The 17,987-nt window shown below is 36.9% G+C and overlaps 1 protein-coding gene across 3 annotated transcripts in view; it reads right to left on the reverse strand.

Moving 5' to 3' along the window:
- The window catches only part of LOC107723447 (epithelial splicing regulatory protein 1-like), a 17,762-nt gene extending 1,039 nt beyond the window's left edge, over window positions 1-16,723 (reverse strand). The window contains exons 1-14 of one of the 3 annotated variants that reach the window (XM_016532073.1): window positions 16,331-16,722; window positions 15,775-15,903; window positions 15,422-15,535; window positions 15,188-15,302; window positions 14,527-14,625; window positions 14,378-14,432; window positions 13,378-13,488; window positions 13,144-13,276; window positions 12,880-12,922; window positions 11,907-12,208; window positions 10,172-10,405; window positions 6,858-7,056; window positions 4,363-4,570; window positions 2,464-2,626 (exon numbers count right to left, since the gene is read on the reverse strand). In XM_016532073.1, the coding sequence (XP_016387559.1) occupies window positions 2,464-2,626; window positions 4,363-4,570; window positions 6,858-7,056; window positions 10,172-10,405; window positions 11,907-12,208; window positions 12,880-12,922; window positions 13,144-13,276; window positions 13,378-13,488; window positions 14,378-14,432; window positions 14,527-14,625; window positions 15,188-15,302; window positions 15,422-15,535; window positions 15,775-15,903; window positions 16,331-16,462 (2,037 nt within the window). In that variant the 5' untranslated portion in view covers window positions 16,463-16,722. Of the gene's footprint in view, window positions 1-2,463; window positions 2,627-4,362; window positions 4,571-6,857; window positions 7,057-10,171; window positions 10,406-11,906; window positions 12,209-12,879; window positions 12,923-13,143; window positions 13,277-13,377; window positions 13,489-14,377; window positions 14,433-14,526; window positions 14,626-15,187; window positions 15,303-15,421; window positions 15,536-15,774; window positions 15,904-16,330 lie in introns of all 3 variants that reach the window. The other 2 variants (XM_016532074.1, XM_016532075.1) reach the window with 2 other exon arrangements.
- Between the last annotated feature and the right edge of the window lie 1,264 nt (window positions 16,724-17,987).

Below are 17,987 nucleotides of genomic sequence, written 5' to 3' on the forward strand. Positions count from 1 at the left end.
TATTTTTTTCCCCTGTAGATTAAAATGTGTCCTGTTTAATTTCATGTTTTCTGAGTAAAAAATCAGAAAACTATTTTTTACCATGATTTAAAAAAGACACCCACTAAAATGTCATTCATTGTAACAATAATTCATATACCAAAAAAATCTTATCGGGCATGTTTCATTTTTACATAAATATTTCTGTTATGCTGAATGACGATGGAACATTATATCACATATTTTGAAATTTTTTTTTTACAAAAGATATTTGAAACTAAGTTTACTTGCATTTAATATGCTTCCTTTGTATAAAAAATAAATAAATTTGTAAATTTCATTTGATGCGGACACCAAAACGGGACACCTCGGTCTTTGACCCATATACATATTTATTTAAATGTATTTAAAATTTTAATATGTACAGTGGGTATAGAAAAGAATCACCCCCTTTAAAATAACCACATATTGTTGCTTTGCAGCCTGAAATGAAGACGAACACAGTTTTTGTTTTATCTGGCTGTATTTACTCAGTAAAACCTAGAACATCCAAGTGAAAGATAAAACACCAACATGTCAGAAAAAAAAAAAAAAAAAAACCCGAATCACAGAGTTGGAAAAAGGATCACCCCCTTGTGTCAGAATTTTTGAACCACCTTTTGCTTTAATTACAGCCTTTAGTCTGTTGAGATATGTCTCTACTAACTTTGCACATCTGGACTTTGCAATATTAAACCACTCTTCTTTGCAGAACTGCTCAAATTCAGTTAAATTTGATGGTGACCGTTTGTGGACTGGGTTTAAGTCTGGGCTCTGACTAGGTCATGCAAGGACATTCAGCTTTTCTCCTTTAACCACTGTGCGCTCAGTTTTGCTGTGTGCTTTGGGTCATTGTCATGTTGGAAGGTAAACCTTCTTCCCATTGACAACTTTCTGGCAGAGGCCAGCAGATTTTCCTCAAGAATTTGATAATTTTGCCCCATCCATTTTTCTTCTTCTATCCTGACAAGTGCTCCAGTCCCTGCCCACATTTGTGGAGAATTTGTGATTCTCCAGTTTCCTCCTGACTCTTTCATCCAGTTTGGAGCGACGGCCTGATCCAGGGAGGGTCTTGTGTTGTTCCAAATACCTTCCACTTCTTAATAATAGACTTCACTGTGCTTCTAGGCATTGATAAAGCTTTTGAAAAAACTTTTGTATCCATCTCCTGACTTGTGCCTGTCCACAACTTTCTCCCAGAGATCTTTTGACAGTGCCTTGCCACCCATAGTTGAGCGTTTGCTTCAGTTGCACTACCTACCAAGGACTGAAATGCTCCAGGAAAGCTCTTTTCATGCTGAGCTAATCAAAATGACCACAGCTGATCACAGTTGAAAGTCAAATGGCTTTGTGTGCCATTGAGAAGGTGATTAGCTACACCTGATTGAATTTACAAGTCATTTTTAGGAGGAGGTGATCCTTTTTCCAACTCAGTGATTCTGTTTTCTTTTTTTTTTTTGACATGTTGGTGTTTTATATTTCACTTGGATGTTATAAGTTGCACTGAGTAAATACAGCTTGATAAAACCTGTGTCCGCCTTCACTTCATTTCAGGCTGCAAAGAAAGTCAAATGGCTTTGTGTGCCATTGAGAAGGTGATTAGCTACACCTGATTGAATTTACAAGTCATTTTTAGGAGGAGGTGATCCTTTTTCCAACTCAGTGATTCTGTTTTCTTTTTTTTTTTTGACATGTTGGTGTTTTATATTTCACTTGGATGTTATAAGTTGCACTGAGTAAATACAGCTTGATAAAACCTGTGTCCGCCTTCATTTCAGGCTGCAAAGCAACAAAATGTGATTATTTTCTATACCCACTGTGTATATATACACACACACACACACATATATATATATATTTGTGCAATATGAAAGTATTCCTTGTGTGTATTATTTATGTATGAAGATTACTTTTGTCTGATCTAGAATACTAACACTGGGCTCCTACAGCAATGGAACAGAAAACCAGTAGTCAAGTTAGAGCAGGCCAATGCACTGCACCTTAGCTCGGTGTGTGTGTGTGTCTTTGAGGGAATTCAGACCAGAGGAACCTGTTTAGCTCATCGAGGGGGTGTGACAATGCAACTATGCGGTCCTGTTACTCAAACCCACTACAGCATCTAAATCTTCAATGCTGAGCACCGCAGGGCAAAGACACACCTTAATGTTCCCTACAATTCAGCCCTGCCTATAAACACACACACTGAGTTTCTGATGCGGAACAAACTAGGACTTGTATTTGGATCAGTGGCACTCAATAACATTGTGAAACTGGTTGCTAATATATTTAAATTCTACAGAGGCCAGCAGTGAACTGTAAATTATTTAGTTACTTTCTATTTTGTAGGAAGTCAACTAAAATAATGAGAGAAATGGCATGAAAGAAGAGTCTCTTCCTAACTCACATTGATATTATAATACAGTCATGGGTATATTTTAAACTCACCTGATATCCATGTACCATGCTGAGGATTTCTTTAATCCCGCTATTAAAAGCATGGGAAGGGGCGTGGCCTTGCATTCGTATCAGTGGGGCTGAGAGGACTGAGCCTGCTGAAGGGGTGTGGCCAGTAGGGAAGTAGCTGATATTAGGGGGGGAGCCAGGTGGGCTGTTAGTATGAAAACAACAGAATTTATGAAAAACTAAAACAGAAAAGGTAAATAAGTCAAAACATTCATATATATGTATTTTGTGTGTGTGTATGTGTATATATATATATATATATATATATATAGAAATGTTCAAGAGTAGGCCAACATAAACTTGTCAACGCTGCCCCGCGACTTTTATTATAAAATTGCTTAGATACTGGATCAATGCATTTTAGTCCTCAGCAACGAGGAGGTAAAATCTCTGTTTAAGTAACTAAACTCATAACTTCAATGTTTGTAGAGAGAGACGCACAGATGCAGGTAATTCACACACACAACTGTCATCTTTCTCTCTCTCGATCAAACGATCGATAATTCATTCAGATAAATGCTATAATTCATTCAAATAAATGTGATCTAACAGCACTATTTCATCTCTGTGTATGATTTGAAGCGGGCAGAATGCTAGAGCTAACGAGCCGTAACTGACGAAAATAACCGTCATTTTTACCCATTCGGTCAAAATCAAATATTGCGCTGCAAAGAGCAATACTAGTTTTAACTTGTCTATAACTTGGCAAATGACCATGGAATAAACGGGATAATCAACGGCTTGACGTGCATTAAAGGCAAACCGTTGACTATCCCTTAAATATATTAATATTATATATGACATATATATTTTTAAATATAAATTCAATATAATCAAACAATATACAAGTTTAATTTATTCTTTTATTTATATTTTTAAAAATTCTCTTTTTCTTCCATTGGTCGAACAAATAATCCCACCCCAATCAAACGTCATCGTTTTGGAGTGATAGTTTACTCTACAAATTTTCTCTACGTTTTTGTAGCCTTCCCAAAGCTAGATAATATTTCTGTCCTTAAATCTCACATACACAATCAGTACCTGAACCAGTTCTTCCACTATGAAGTGAGCTAAAATGCACATTATAGCTGTGTTAAAGGACCTGGGTGTGACACACTCTCTGTGTTGTGTGTTACCCTTGTTAACACACCCAGTCCTGGTTGTGCAAGTCCTTCTTAGAGACAAAGCCTTTAGAGTTTCATTGGAGCAGCTCATCAAAAAAAAGCCCACAAAACACCCTCAAACACAACAGATTACACAAAGGTTGAATGTAAATATTCACATTTTGTGAAACCTCTCAGTTAACATAAGACAGTTACTGGTGAGTATTCTGACATATATAAGAGTTCTGACATCATTGGCTTATTGGTTGTGTCCAAAACAGAAGGAAGGCTCCTCTTAATGAAACTGGTTCAGACAGGTTTTCAAGGCATCACATCACAACTAATGATCTAGAACAAATTCAAGTGAACTTTAGATAACTAAGCAAATATTTAAAGACTACAGTGCTTATTTCTTGGTAGAACGGCAATTATAAAATTCCAATAGACATTCATTAATTAATTTTTTTCCCCTATCAACCACTCCTTCAGATGCCATTTGTATCATTTCACACACACAGCATTATAGCATATTAAAGGCGGTGCCTTGGAACCATTTATGCATTTATGATGCCTTCATTCCTCAGTAAACTACCTAAGTTTTGGACACAGACGCTGACTTGGATTAATATGTACACTAGAGTGTTAGACAACTCAAAGATAAATGGTATTCAATCATCATCCTCTGTGAATGAAACTGCAGCTAACTATTGCTCTTACACTGCATATGTGTATGGTTTATCTTGGACTGAAAAACAACATTAACAGATATAACTCTTACCTGGGATAATAGGTGGTGTAGTTCATGTACAGTGGGTTACTGGCAGGGTAGAAGGCCGTCGTTGGTGCCAGGGGCCGGGGACTCAGCAGAAACTGGGAGGGGTAGATAGCTGCTGACTCCACAGGTAGCACTGCTCCGGCAGGAAGGACCGCTCCGGCAGGAAGAACAGCCGTCCCATGAGGAAATGTGTATGATGGCGGGGACAGACCTGAAATGGGGGAGGTGGGATAATGAGGAATTATTGAGTAAAAAAACAACCTTGAAGCGTCCGCTTATGGCAACTAGATGTGACAGTAGTGTGAATCTTGTCAAGGAAATCACTGACAAATTTTTATTTTTTTGTTCGTTTGTTTTTGATTCTGTCATTGACAGTGGAGATTAAAAAGATGCACAATGGTGATAACTAAAATGTTTTTTATAAAATATACGGCTGATGAAAATATGATAAGAAAAAGTGATACTGCAAGATAATAAAAATGCACTAACAAAGTTCTTAGAAGAATAAAATGTTGAAATAATCCAACTATAGTGTGTAAATCTATATACCTCAGCAAACCTCCAAAGGGCCCGCAGTATGACTTAAAATTATGTAAAGTAATGCAGTATATTAATACTCCCAGTTTCCGTTAACTAAAAAGTTTGAAACACACAAGCTGTCATAATTACAGCAGAAATACTGGAAATATTGTGTCCTGTATGGAGCAGGGGGTGGGCTTTCGAATATTGTGTTGAATGGCAGGGTCAAAAAGGTTGAGAGCCACAGTTTTATGCTATTTTAGTGAAAATAAAATGAACTAAATAGATATTTTCATAATTTTTATATTATTTTAATATATTTTATTCTCACTAAAATGCCTTAAAATTGTTCTTGACAAAATTTTGTGTACACCATTTTATTGAGAATACAGTGGACTAAAATTAATGAATGTGACATGATGAAATATTGATTTTACATAATTACTAATAAAATAAAAACTAGCGATTGTTCAAAGTATTTTCGATAACTAATTAAAGGGTGTGGTCCTGACTGAACCTAAGCCAGTTACAATGAAGGCTTTACACCTTTAAACCCCTTTCAAGTCCTGTTCATTGTTTGTCATCAGAGGCTCATGCAGTCATCCCATCAAACAAACAATGAACAATGTAGTGCAAATCAACGGTGTAGTCACCAGCAGTAGCCACCTCAAAAGCCCACCCTAAATACAACCTCTCACATTATGAACCTGCGTATAAATGAGTTCAGGCATGTCTCATATATATCATGTGAACGTTATGTGTCTTGTTATATTAAATCTTCCAAAATATTTGCTCACGAAGTTGGAAAAACACCAGTTTTTTTTACAATAAAGGATTTCTATTAAAATATCTATGCCAAACTTTATCTCACACTCAAAGCATGCAGCAAACCTTAACCCAAAACTCTCAATATCTGCCATTATAATTCAGCTAGTCAGGTATGTTCCTCCACCCTTCAACACATATCAGTACACAGCCACAGGCGTTCAGATGCCTTTAACCGGACTCATCCTGTGGCGTGCCGAGGCTTTTACATGACGCTGTTGGTTGTTAGGACAGCAAAGTTATGGAGCTGACTATCTAAAACCGAAGAAAGAAAGAAATCTACACTAAATCAAACAGAAAGTGCCTTTCCAAGTGCAACAAAGTGCATATGGTGACATTATGATGTGGATTCAAATTTTGTGCACATTTAGATTTAGAAAGATTGCACTAAATCACCCCAAATCATATATCATATGAACGTTATGTGTCTTGTTATATTAAATCTTCCAAAATATTTGCTCACGAAGTTGGAAAAACACCAGTTTTTTTTTACAATAAAGGATTTCTATTAAAATATCTATGCCAAACTTTATCTCACACTCAAAGCATGCAGCAAACCTTAACCCAAAACTCTCAATATCTGCCATTATAATTCAGCTAGTCAGGTATGTTCCTCCACCCTTCAACACATATCAGTACACAGCCACAGGCGTTCAGATGCCTTTAACCGGACTCATCCTGTGGCGTGCCGAGGCTTTTACATGACGCTGTTGGTTGTTAGGACAGCAAAGTTATGGAGCTGACTATCTAAAACCGAAGAAAGAAAGAAATCTACACTAAATCAAACAGAAAGTGCCTTTCCAAGTGCAACAAAGTGCATATGGTGACATTATGATGTGGATTCAAATTTTGTGCACATTTAGATTTAGAAAGATTGCACTAAATCACCCCAAATCAAAGCCCTCCATTCCCCCGCTGTGGAAAAGCATCTAACAGACTCAGATCTGAATTGAATAAAAAAAAAACATTCACCCAACCAGATTCCTACCGCTCCTGATGCCCATTCCTGCCAAGGCAGGAAATGTGGACAGGACACCCACCATGAATGAATAAGTGAATGAATGAGAGAAAGGGGAAAAAACAGGAAGGCGTGAAGCGCCACCTACCCGCACACACAGCTGAGAGAAGCAGACCCAGAGCCCAGCGGCACTTACGTCGTAACTTACATGGTGGCGGCGAGAGGCCGCTCCTGTTGAGCGTCCCCCCCATCAGCACGATGTTCATCTCCTGAGCGGAGCACGCAAACACCTCCACGTAACGCTCCTTCATGCTGTGCTTGTGGCAGTGCTGGGCTGCCAGGAACGCCCGGTCAGCTGAACGCATCTGGATAAAAGCATCACCTGACGGACGACCCTGATCAAACACACGTTAACAAATGCTGAATTCATAAACTCACTTTTTAAAAAGAATAAAACAAGCGCACTTAACAAGAGAGCAGGATGCGTTTCTGCTTCAAATGCTTTAAAGTACTGAACGTGTCTCACTGTTTTTTTTTTTCATAATGAGGATATTTTAATTATTCTTATTTTAAATCCATTTTTCAAAAAATACTGGAACCCTGTTCTAAAATACTAATGGTTTCCAGCACTACTTATTCATTAGAGCCAGTGGCGGATTAAGACTCTTTGGTGCCCCTGGGCAATGACACCTAGAGTGCCACTCTAGAGGTTACCACTTTTTACAGTGTACTCTGAAATTATGATATAATTACTGTATTATTATATAATTTATATAATATATTATGATATAAATTATTTATAACTTGTGAACCCACCTCTTACAGGTGTAATCTGTTCTAAGATGTGATATAAATCTGAACTGTATGCAGCAAATTGAAACATTTTATACCTAGTGAAGTCAACTGTTACAGGAATAATAATAATAATCCAATCTGTTAATAACTTCAGACTCTATGGAAAAAAAGAAAGAGTGGATAATCTTTTTAGAGTTATTGTTGTCCTCAGCTAATTTTTCATTCATATTTAATTTACAAAAACATTTTCTAATGTTTTACTCCCTTGTGTAAAAAGGGTGTTTTCAGAAATGCAACAATGAGTGCATGGTCTTGTTTGCAATTACATATACAGTGCTTAACAAATTTATTAGGCCACCACCCAATAGGTTTGTGCCACAGCTGCCCTAAACTAAGTAGGTGATTACCAAAATTACCATTGTTATTTTTCTGTAATGGTTAATCCACCAGTATGTGTAAAATCTTTAGTCACAGTAGTGTTTCTAATGCTAAAATATAATTATTGTTGGGACTGAATGATTCTAAGATAGATTGCACAAAAGTTTTTAATTTAAAAGCAAGTCTTTGGGAACAACTACAAACTATTTGGAAGTCAGTAACAACAGAGGCTGTGGAAAAGTGCACAAAAATTATGCCAGCAAGAATGCAAGCTTTTATCAAGGCCAAACAAAATAAAAATAAAATAGCCTATTTATATTTTTTGGTTTATTAGATTTTGGTTATTATGTGTGAATAAAGACTATTTAGTTGTTTCAGTTTGTTATTTGCCCAATGATAACACAATTTTTTAGTTTTAAACAAGTTTTTGACGGGCGGTCTAATAAATTTGTTAAGCACTGTATATAGCTACATATAGTTTTGTGAGGATTTGAACTGAAAATAAAACTTACAAACTCACTCGTTTACACTTTGCCCCTTTCTTGATTGCCAATGGCTGCAAAGTACAACGTAAGCGCAAGGCTGACGCTCCGTAGCGGATTCACACATCCATGAGCGAGGCATTTCAGTTGAAGAGACGGGAGTTGCGCGACAGCATGCTTCTAGAATCTGTTTTGAGTAATATATGGCCGTCGAAACGAAAGCGCACGGGTCCACGCAGTAGGATAGCCTATGTGTGAATCTGGCTATAGATCGCGCATCCACCGTTTCACGCATGAGAGAAAAAAACAACAACCTTTTAACAAAACTTTCAGATAACATAGTACGTACTGATACGTACTGATGAAAGGGGAGCCTATGTATAGGCCACGGCTAGATAGACGTTTGAGAATACATCGCTTGTTTTACCGCAGAACATTTATTTGCGTGGTGCCCCTGGGCACTTGCCCAATTGCCAATGCCCATATGGTTAATCCGCCTATGATTAGAGCTGCATTACTGAATCTACAGCGGCAAACAGACGGTGTAAACTATGTAGTTTAATTTCAGAACAACTAGAGACTTTTATGAACCAGTTCTTTTTAATGAATCAAAAACAGTGCAACCGCTGTAGTTCAACTCCCTAAACAAATGAGTCTTATGGGTTCTTTAAATCAAAAGCATACAGTGCGAATCAGTCCAATTGTTCTACAGTCCAATACCTGAATGAACGGTTTATTTTAAGGAAACAACAGAAATACAAATAGCTATACAACTACAATCAGTGTAGTTACTGACTGATTGTTCATATGACAATGTGTAGTTAAAGATTTTGTAAAAAATAAATTAATTAAATATATTACTTTTGTTTATTTGGTGTTGTTGTTTAATAAATAGTTCATTAAATAATTATTGGGTTGCATAAAAAGAAACCTTTTGCATGAATTGTTTTAAATCATATCATCATTTGCCAATGAAATTACTTTTTCTCCCCAAAATATTTCTTCCTTAAAAAGTACTGCATTACCATTTAAATGTTTGGGGTTAGTAAGGTAAGATTTTTTAAAATAAATTAATACTTTTATTCAGCAAGTATGCATTCAAAAAGTGACAGTAAAGACTTTTACACTGTTACATATTCTATATTAAATAAATGATGTTCCTTTAAACTTTCTATTCATCAAAGAAATCCTGAAAAATATTTAATAGTTTCTACAAAAATATTAAGCAGTACACCTGTTTTACAACATTGATAATCATAAGAAATGTTTCTTGAGAACCAAAACCAAAAGCATATAAGAATAAAGTAGGAATAAAGTATGTTTCTAAATATATTAAATCATATTAAATATTTTAAAGTATTGCTGTTTTTACTGTATTTTTGATCAAATAAATGCATCCTTGGTGAGCATAAGAGAATTCTTTCAAAAACATAAAAAAAAACATCAACCTCAAACTTCTGAACGGTACTGTAAAATAATCTTTAATGGAACCATTAAGAGGAATCAGAATCATTAAATTCTTTCTCTGTGTCTAGCTGAAAATATGCAAGCCAGCTTTTTAGAAATGAGGTTTGCGTGGAAACATTTCAATAGTCTATCCTATTCTCAAGTTCTCTTCAGCGTGCTTTGAGATATTGTAAGGACCAAGGCATGACAGAAACACATTGTAAAAGAATGAAGAAACACAAGTCCTGACAAAAGCTGAGATGAATCATCCTTTTTTATGGAGCGGTTGAGCCAATGGAGGAAAAATCCCCAACAGAACACATTCTGAACTGCATAGGTGTGTTTATTTTATTGGATGAACTTCATCAATACTAGTTCATATGTATATAAGTGGGTCTGAGATCCTTACCTGCAGGTTAAGCACCATATGCACTCCATGTGGCTTGATGTCAGCAGTGTATTCCCCCAAGAAAACCAATATGTCCTGGATGGTGGCATCGTACGGCAGACCCCTCAATCTCACGCAGTCCCGCACACCTGTCACTGCTGCCGTTGGTGGCATGAATGTGGGGGGTGGCACAACAGACAGGATGGGGGATGGGGCCACGGGAATCAAGGGGGCCGATGAGTATCTGTTCAGTACCTGACACACAAATGCTGGAGTTGAATGACTGGCAATGCACATCATCTTCTGCCTGTTTATAGCTCCAGGTGTGGAGATGATGGATGAACTGCGCTCTACCTGGAGGTACTGATACTGTTTGCCACCATGCAAACACAAGTTTAGTGTGTCTGTATCCTCAAATGCCTTAATATATGGAGACAACTTGCCCACAAATATAAAACTTGTTGGTTTTATATTTGTTGGAACTTTACCAGATCCAAGTCTACCAAACCATCAGTCAAAGCATCACTTTAGGGTTAGCATAGAAAATCCACAGCAGTTTTTTTTTCTTTGTTTCTTTAAATTTGATTGTTTAATGTTTATCATGTAATATTACCCATTCAACTTGTAATTAAATCTTCTCAATGACTGGTCCAATCTATCTGTACTTTGGTAGAGCTAGACAGATAATTCGTTTGACCGATATATTTTACCAGTATTCATCTTTTTCCCATAATTAGTTCATAGGTAAAATAAGTTACTTAATGCATATTTTGCATTTATTCTCAAGTGAAAAAAAAAACATGATTCCACGATAACCATTAGACAGCCCAAAACTAAGATGAAAATAAATCTGCAATCATTTTGATAGCAAAACAACTCTGCGTTTATGTAATACAGTCATAATTATAAATAAATCTTTATAAAACAATATATTTATTATGCATGTTATGTTCATTGTTGTAGCCTATTGATTATGTACTCATTGTGTTAAAAAAGTAGAAATAAAACAATTACAAATCAGTTCTGCATAATGGTCATTAAACACTTATAAAAAATTTACTGGTTGTATAAAAAAAGAAAAGAAAAAAAAAGCTGTTTTGTTCACAGTTGTACCAGGTACATGCAACACAGGTTGGTGTTTGTTGTGTGAGGGATTCAGTTTGCTTTGTTTCCTTTTATGTCAGAAATAAGTTCAGTCTTCTGGTATTATTGATGTGGTGATTCAATTGTAAGTATTCTGTTTATTAAAGAACCCAACAACCAGCCAACTATTAATATAAGGCACGATGGGATTCTCTTTGCCGAAATGACACACCCTTGTAGCACCAAAACCCCCTTGCTGGTGATCAAACACACATGATGTCTGCTCAAAAACAGGTTAAAGTGAGTTCAACTGCCTGCTATGGTTGAGTAGCCTTGGTTTGATATATATGACGACAGCTAAATATTAACACAAAGGAATTCCAAATAATTCTACAAAATTAGTAACAATGAAATGTTAAAGGTTTTTACACCGAAGAACAGGAAGACTAAGAGAGAGATTTTATGACAGCTTTAAAAAGCTAATCTTTTACAGATTGCCGAGCTGAGTGTTTGTTCAGCCAGCCGGGTCGTTCAGACGGAGTACATGCTTGTACACACACTTACACACCCAAACACCTCACGTTTTACTTGGCCTGCCAAGTCTGTCTAAACCAACTAAAATAGACTCCACACAACTAATGATTTCAAATCAAATAGGAAGTGCTGCTCTCACCTGTTGCACCTCAGCCGCAGTGCTTTTGAACAGCTCTATGTACCTCTTGCCCAGGATGTCCTTGTGTTTTTTCAGTGCATTCTGAGCATGTTCCTCACATGAGAACAGCACGAAAGCGTCCCCAGTGGGCCTGCCATCGGGAAAACGTACAAACAGAATGCCTTCGCTGTCGTCTGTCACAGGACATGCCGGGGAGAAGAACTGTAGCACCTGCTCTGCGGTGGCGGTGAACGGAAGTCCACGCATACGCACGATAACCTGATTCTCCCTCGACAGAAATTTGGCAACTTCATTAGAGGTACCTGCCAGTCAGACATTGACACATGAGCCACTCAACGTGAAGCTAAGAATACACAAAACATACTCAAACCAATGCAAATAACACTGACAGAACACAAACTCCAGAAATCAGATGATATACACAATTTTTGTTACAACTGCATTCATACAATAACTAGAAAAAATAGAATTGTGCAAGATTGTTCACATATAGGGATGGGAAAGTAAGAAAGTTAGTTCCTGTTCCAATTCTTGTGAAAGGTTCCAGTTACTCTACTTCCTGTAGTTCTTTTAAGGCATAAATAAATGCCATTTCATTGCCAAACAATGGGATAATTTCAATAATAAATCAACGTAAATCAGTTCTCACCAAGTTGTGTTTACACAAACTGCACTGTATGTTTTTGATTGTTTTTGATTCACTACAAAGAATCGTTCGTTCAGGAGTCAGACTACATTGGTTGCACATTACATTTTTAGACTCAAAGAACCGGCTCATTTAAGAAATTAAGTTTGGGAATCTACACTGGTCACAATGGACCATTTTTTCAAATGGAACTGGTACTGAATACGAATAGATTATTCATGGAATTTAATTAATTATGGAACCAGTTCTCAGTTCCCAACCCTATCCACATACAAACCCAAATATCACATGAATGCAAACTGAAGCACAAAAAATATATATTTTTACCTCCTGCTATCTTTAAAAAGTCTTCACCTGTTGCCTTGTAAACCTGCAAAACAAAATAATGTATGTAAATAATTTACATACCATTCCACTACAATTAAAAAAAGTTATTGTAACTGGACTTTTGTTCATTAGGGCACTAAATGTAACTTCATTTACCGAAACAGATTACTGAAAATTATATTTATATAACTTATATGATATATTTATATATCACTATACTTAGTCTAACATTATACTTACTATAATTTATGAATGTGTGTGTACCTCAATGTATCTGGTGCCCATGTGATGCTTGTGTCTTTGCATGGCCAAATCCCTGTGCTCTTCACTCTCAAACCGCACTAGTGCCTCTCCATTCCTCCTGCCCTGAGCATTCAGACACAACGCAGCACCTCCTCTACACACACATACACAGACATTCATTCATGCACAGACTGAATGATGATCATTTATTAATAAGTGCTGCCTGTGGGTGGTTTGCAGGTTATGTGTGCATACTTGGCAATGTTGAGACCCCTGAAGAATCGGGCGATGTCCTGGTCTGAAGACTGCCATGGAAGACCCCGAGCTCTGATCACTGTGTTATCATCCACCCTCTCCATCTTACTGCTATACACATACATACATGCTATTTAAATAATGTGTCACAACAACTTATGCTAGTAGCAAGGAAAAAATTAATATAAAAATTAATAAATATATGTTACTACTCAGACAAGCTTTACAGAAATTCACATAGGATTCAGCAGGAGATTTCTGTGACCTGCATGATTTCCAGCAAATGTGCTCTGGCTAGAATGATGTGTGACATTGTAAAGACGTTTTTCATTAAATAAATATTTCTGAATAAAAATGAAAACTTCAAAATACCTCAATAGATAAAATTACTGTAACGTTTGTTTACCAGGGAGCAAACGTAAGTGGTTCTTAATGATCTATTACATGTTCGTTAGTGAACAGGACACAATTTAATTCACAGCATGAACTTTTCATTAATATAGTAGAAAAAATAAACAAAACTCTATATTAAAATACTCCAGAATAAAAATGCTCTATAATACTTATAGCTCCAGCACCATAAATTGTCATGTAAACTTTTAAACTAAACATTTGACATGATATCTCCAATTTCCATTTATGAGTAATCTTATAGAAATTGCACTCACAAATAGTAATCTCTATGTTTTAGATAACAGACGTGTAATAAAAATGTATAATCATTATAGAAAATCCTATGACTTTTCTGTGATTTTATAAATTTCACTGACTTTTCCAGACCTTAAACATTCAGTTTAAAATTCCTTGATATTTACAGGGTTTTCAAATATTGAAAAAAAGCAAATGCAGGTAACTCTTATAATATGGTGGATGTCAACAGTTGCTAAGGTATGACTGGTCATTAACATTAAAGTGGAGCTTAGCAAAAAAATAAAAATAAATCAACTGAACACAGTTGCAAACATAATGTTTGATAGTTTAAATAAGAAACAGCTATTACCAAGTGCCAGTCTCAAACTTGTCATTCACTTTTTCAGGGAATGAGAACTGGTGGCCTATGAAGACGAATAAAACAAGTTCATAACAAAAACACTTATGAATATTATATTTATGTGTTCAGACAATAATATGTAAGTTGTAAGGACTTACAGACAGGCTCCGAGACGAGTGCTAAAACAATTTCTGACATCTGCTGAACCATGTGAGCAGTGAAAGCATGAAGAGAAGAATCTACAACCACATTCAGGTCTGATTGCAACTGCAGTCAAGGAATACAGCATCTGGGTTTAGTGTTACTGGTGATAATTACCAGCTAATGACACAGTAAAGATGCAAAGAACAACTAGGGTAGGGTTTATAAATGCAAAAGGAGCGTTGAAACACAGCAGTCTTCCATAAAGGAACAACAGAAACATGAAGGGAGTGAATGCATTTTGATTAAACTTTCTTACTGTGTAGAGGGCTGTGCTAATGCATTATGTGTTTGACTCTGTGTGTGTGTGTGTGTGTGTGTGTAAGACGTTACAGCGTAGGTGTGGCAGGTTAAGCTTGTTGGCTAAACACTCTTGGCTTTCTCTTGCTGGCTCAATTGAGCCCACACTATTGTGAGTCTATTTGCATTTCAAAACCTTGGGATCCTGCAGCCAACACCCTGTTGCCTATCGTTGTCTCACATACACACTCAAATGCAACTTCCTCACACTGGTTGTCAGAGAATTATGAACCAATATGTGTATTAATATACTCTAATCCATTTAAAATTTACAAAAAATACACAAAAGATAATATTCGACATGTCTTTTAAGGATACAGTCAGCCATGACCTGAAGATTCAAGTCTTTCAGTTCCCCTTCTGATGGGAATTTTTTCTTGAACTCTTTCCGCAGGTCAAAGAACGAGAAAAAACATTCAGGCAACAAAATATTCTGAAAAGCACAAAAAGTAAGCAGTCAAGACAACACATTTACACTTACAAAGTATTTAACTAAACTTAGATATTTTCACAAATATCGCCCACTCAGCTGCAGTATTTAGAGTTTGATACCTTGCTGGACGCTTCAGGATGGAGGACTTGACGAATGTGCAGCTGTCCATCCGTACAGAGGTAGAAGGTGTTTCCTGCACCTGCGTCCACTTCTGCACATAACCTCTGATTCAACTGCACACACATGGACTCTCTGAGTAAATGCCACTTTTATGTGGCCTTTGATACACACTCACAAGGTTGCTCATGCAAATATCAATCCACAAGCTGTTAAATTATGTATTTAATAGTGTGTAAAGATTTAGAAAATAACATCCTTATCTATTTTGAACCAAAAGTTCTAAAAACATACACACTAAAAGATAAATACCATCCTGTCAGAACAGATTATATGAGAATATGAGAAAGATCACCTGTTCGATGGCCTCCTCAAGCGGTTCAACTTCTGTCAAGGCCTCCTCGGTGAGTTCACTCACCTCCTGACACTCCTCAGAGAGCTCAATGTGATCTGGTTTGACTAGCAATTCATTTACCTGACCAGCCTAAATGTAGAAAGCAGAGGAATTCTCACTTCCAACATATACATTTACATAGGCAAATAAATAAAATGGATGGATGAATTGATAAATAGCAGGGGAAAAGTAGATGGATTTAGATTGATAGAGCCTTCGATTTGACTTTGACTAATTTTGGTTTAAATATCTGCCATATCTGCTCTCTCTCATCTCCAACAGAATTGTAATACAGTACACATACAAACACACGTATAGATAGATATATAGATAGATAGATAGATAGATAGATAGATTAAATTAAATAAATAAATACATTTTAATATTTGACCTTAGACTTCGTAATTTTTTCTTTAAAAAAAAATCTGACATAAATGTAAAACTCACTCTCCGTCTAACCCCCACCAGAATTACTACACACACGGGCACGCACCATCATGGGGAAATATGAAATTACCTTTTTAGTCGCTAAATCCACAACTTGCCAAACCAACTGTACAATTTCCTTCTCATCTGATCCCAATTGGTCCCCACTTGCGCCAGATGTGGTGGTGAAAAAAAGCACCAGATAATCTGGATTAACCGTCATTTTTAAGAAGGAAAAAAAATATATTGTCACACCACCCCGACAGCAAAAGCAAAACCCTAGAGATCAACTCCAGGTGACAGAAAAGCGAAGAGCCCAGTGACCCCACACCTACGGACAGATCAGTGCCGGGTTCGGACTCGCCTTGATGTGTCTCGTGGCCTTTTAATTGCGTGAGAATCGATGCAAACAAGTCCGAAACCCTTGGCTCTGCTCCGCAATGGCTGCTTGGATCGCGCTGGTTTTGTGTGCGCCCTACCTGGCCACCGCCCACGTGACACAGGTAATAGATACCTGCCCAAACGAAAGCCCTCCTACTGCTGCAGAGAAACAAGGACGTGGCATGGTATGCCGAAAACGCGATGGTGCTACATGATGTGAGGGAATTCGGGATCTGTTTATTACACGTTTACACAGTCTACTAATAAAATAACCCAGCGTTAACACCTGCTCAACCGCCATCAAACGCGAACAGGACGTAAAATGACGCAAGGCCTTTCAGTGTAGTTTTAATATTGTAGCCTATGTAGAATCCATCCTCTGCACTTCAATAACTGTCTGGTTCAGCTCAGCTACCAAATCTGACCTCAGAAGACTACAGAGGGTAGTCCGGACTGCTGAGCGAATCATTGGTACAACCCTCCCTTCTCTCCAAGAACTGTACTTATCCAGAGTGAGCAACAGGGCTGGCAGAATAACTCTGGCCCCCTCACATCCAGCACACTCCCTCTTTGAACTGTTGCCATCTGGTCGACGCTACAGAGCACTGAGCACCAGAACGGCCAGACACAGGAACAGTTTCTTCCCTCAGGCAATCCATCTCATGAACACTTAACAATAACTGTGGAACACACACTATTTATACACTCATACACTTATTTATCTAACACTCATACTCAGTCTACACCTCAAATTTGCACATAATATACAGTACTGTACATACAAAACTGTCTATTGTAATATACCTGCACATACAATTGTCAATTTATATATTTTTATTCCTTATTTACTTGTTCTATTTTTTTATTTTTTATTATCTGTGTTTTTTTGTTCTGTCACTGTCATTCTGTTACACTGTGGAAGCTTCTGTCACGAAAACAAATTCCTCGTATGTGTAAACATACCTGGCAATAAAGCTCATTCTGATTCTGATGTAACTAAACTATTAGCCCGACTAAACAAATCGATAGACTTAAAATGTATCTGAACCATTATAGGCCTATAACAATTTTATAAGTCAATGTATCGACAGTTACAAAGCACAGGTAAACATAGGCATACACTGTGAGTGTACATCTGTTGTACCATATAGATAGATAGATAGATAGATAGATATAGATCTGTTTGTATGACCATAATTAACAAACCTCAGTGCTTTATGTCTTAAAGGGGTCATATGATGTTGCTAAAAAGAACATTATTTTGTGTATTTGGTGTAATGAAATGTGTTTATGCGGTTTAAGGTTAAAAAAAACATTATTTTCCACATACTGTACATTATTGTTTCTCCTCTATGCCCCGCCTTTCT

This window comes from Sinocyclocheilus rhinocerous, unplaced genomic scaffold, assembly GCF_001515625.1.
Source record: "Sinocyclocheilus rhinocerous isolate Xijiao unplaced genomic scaffold, SAMN03320098_v1.1 scaffold241, whole genome shotgun sequence".
Lineage (NCBI taxonomy): Eukaryota > Metazoa > Chordata > Actinopteri > Cypriniformes > Cyprinidae > Sinocyclocheilus > Sinocyclocheilus rhinocerous.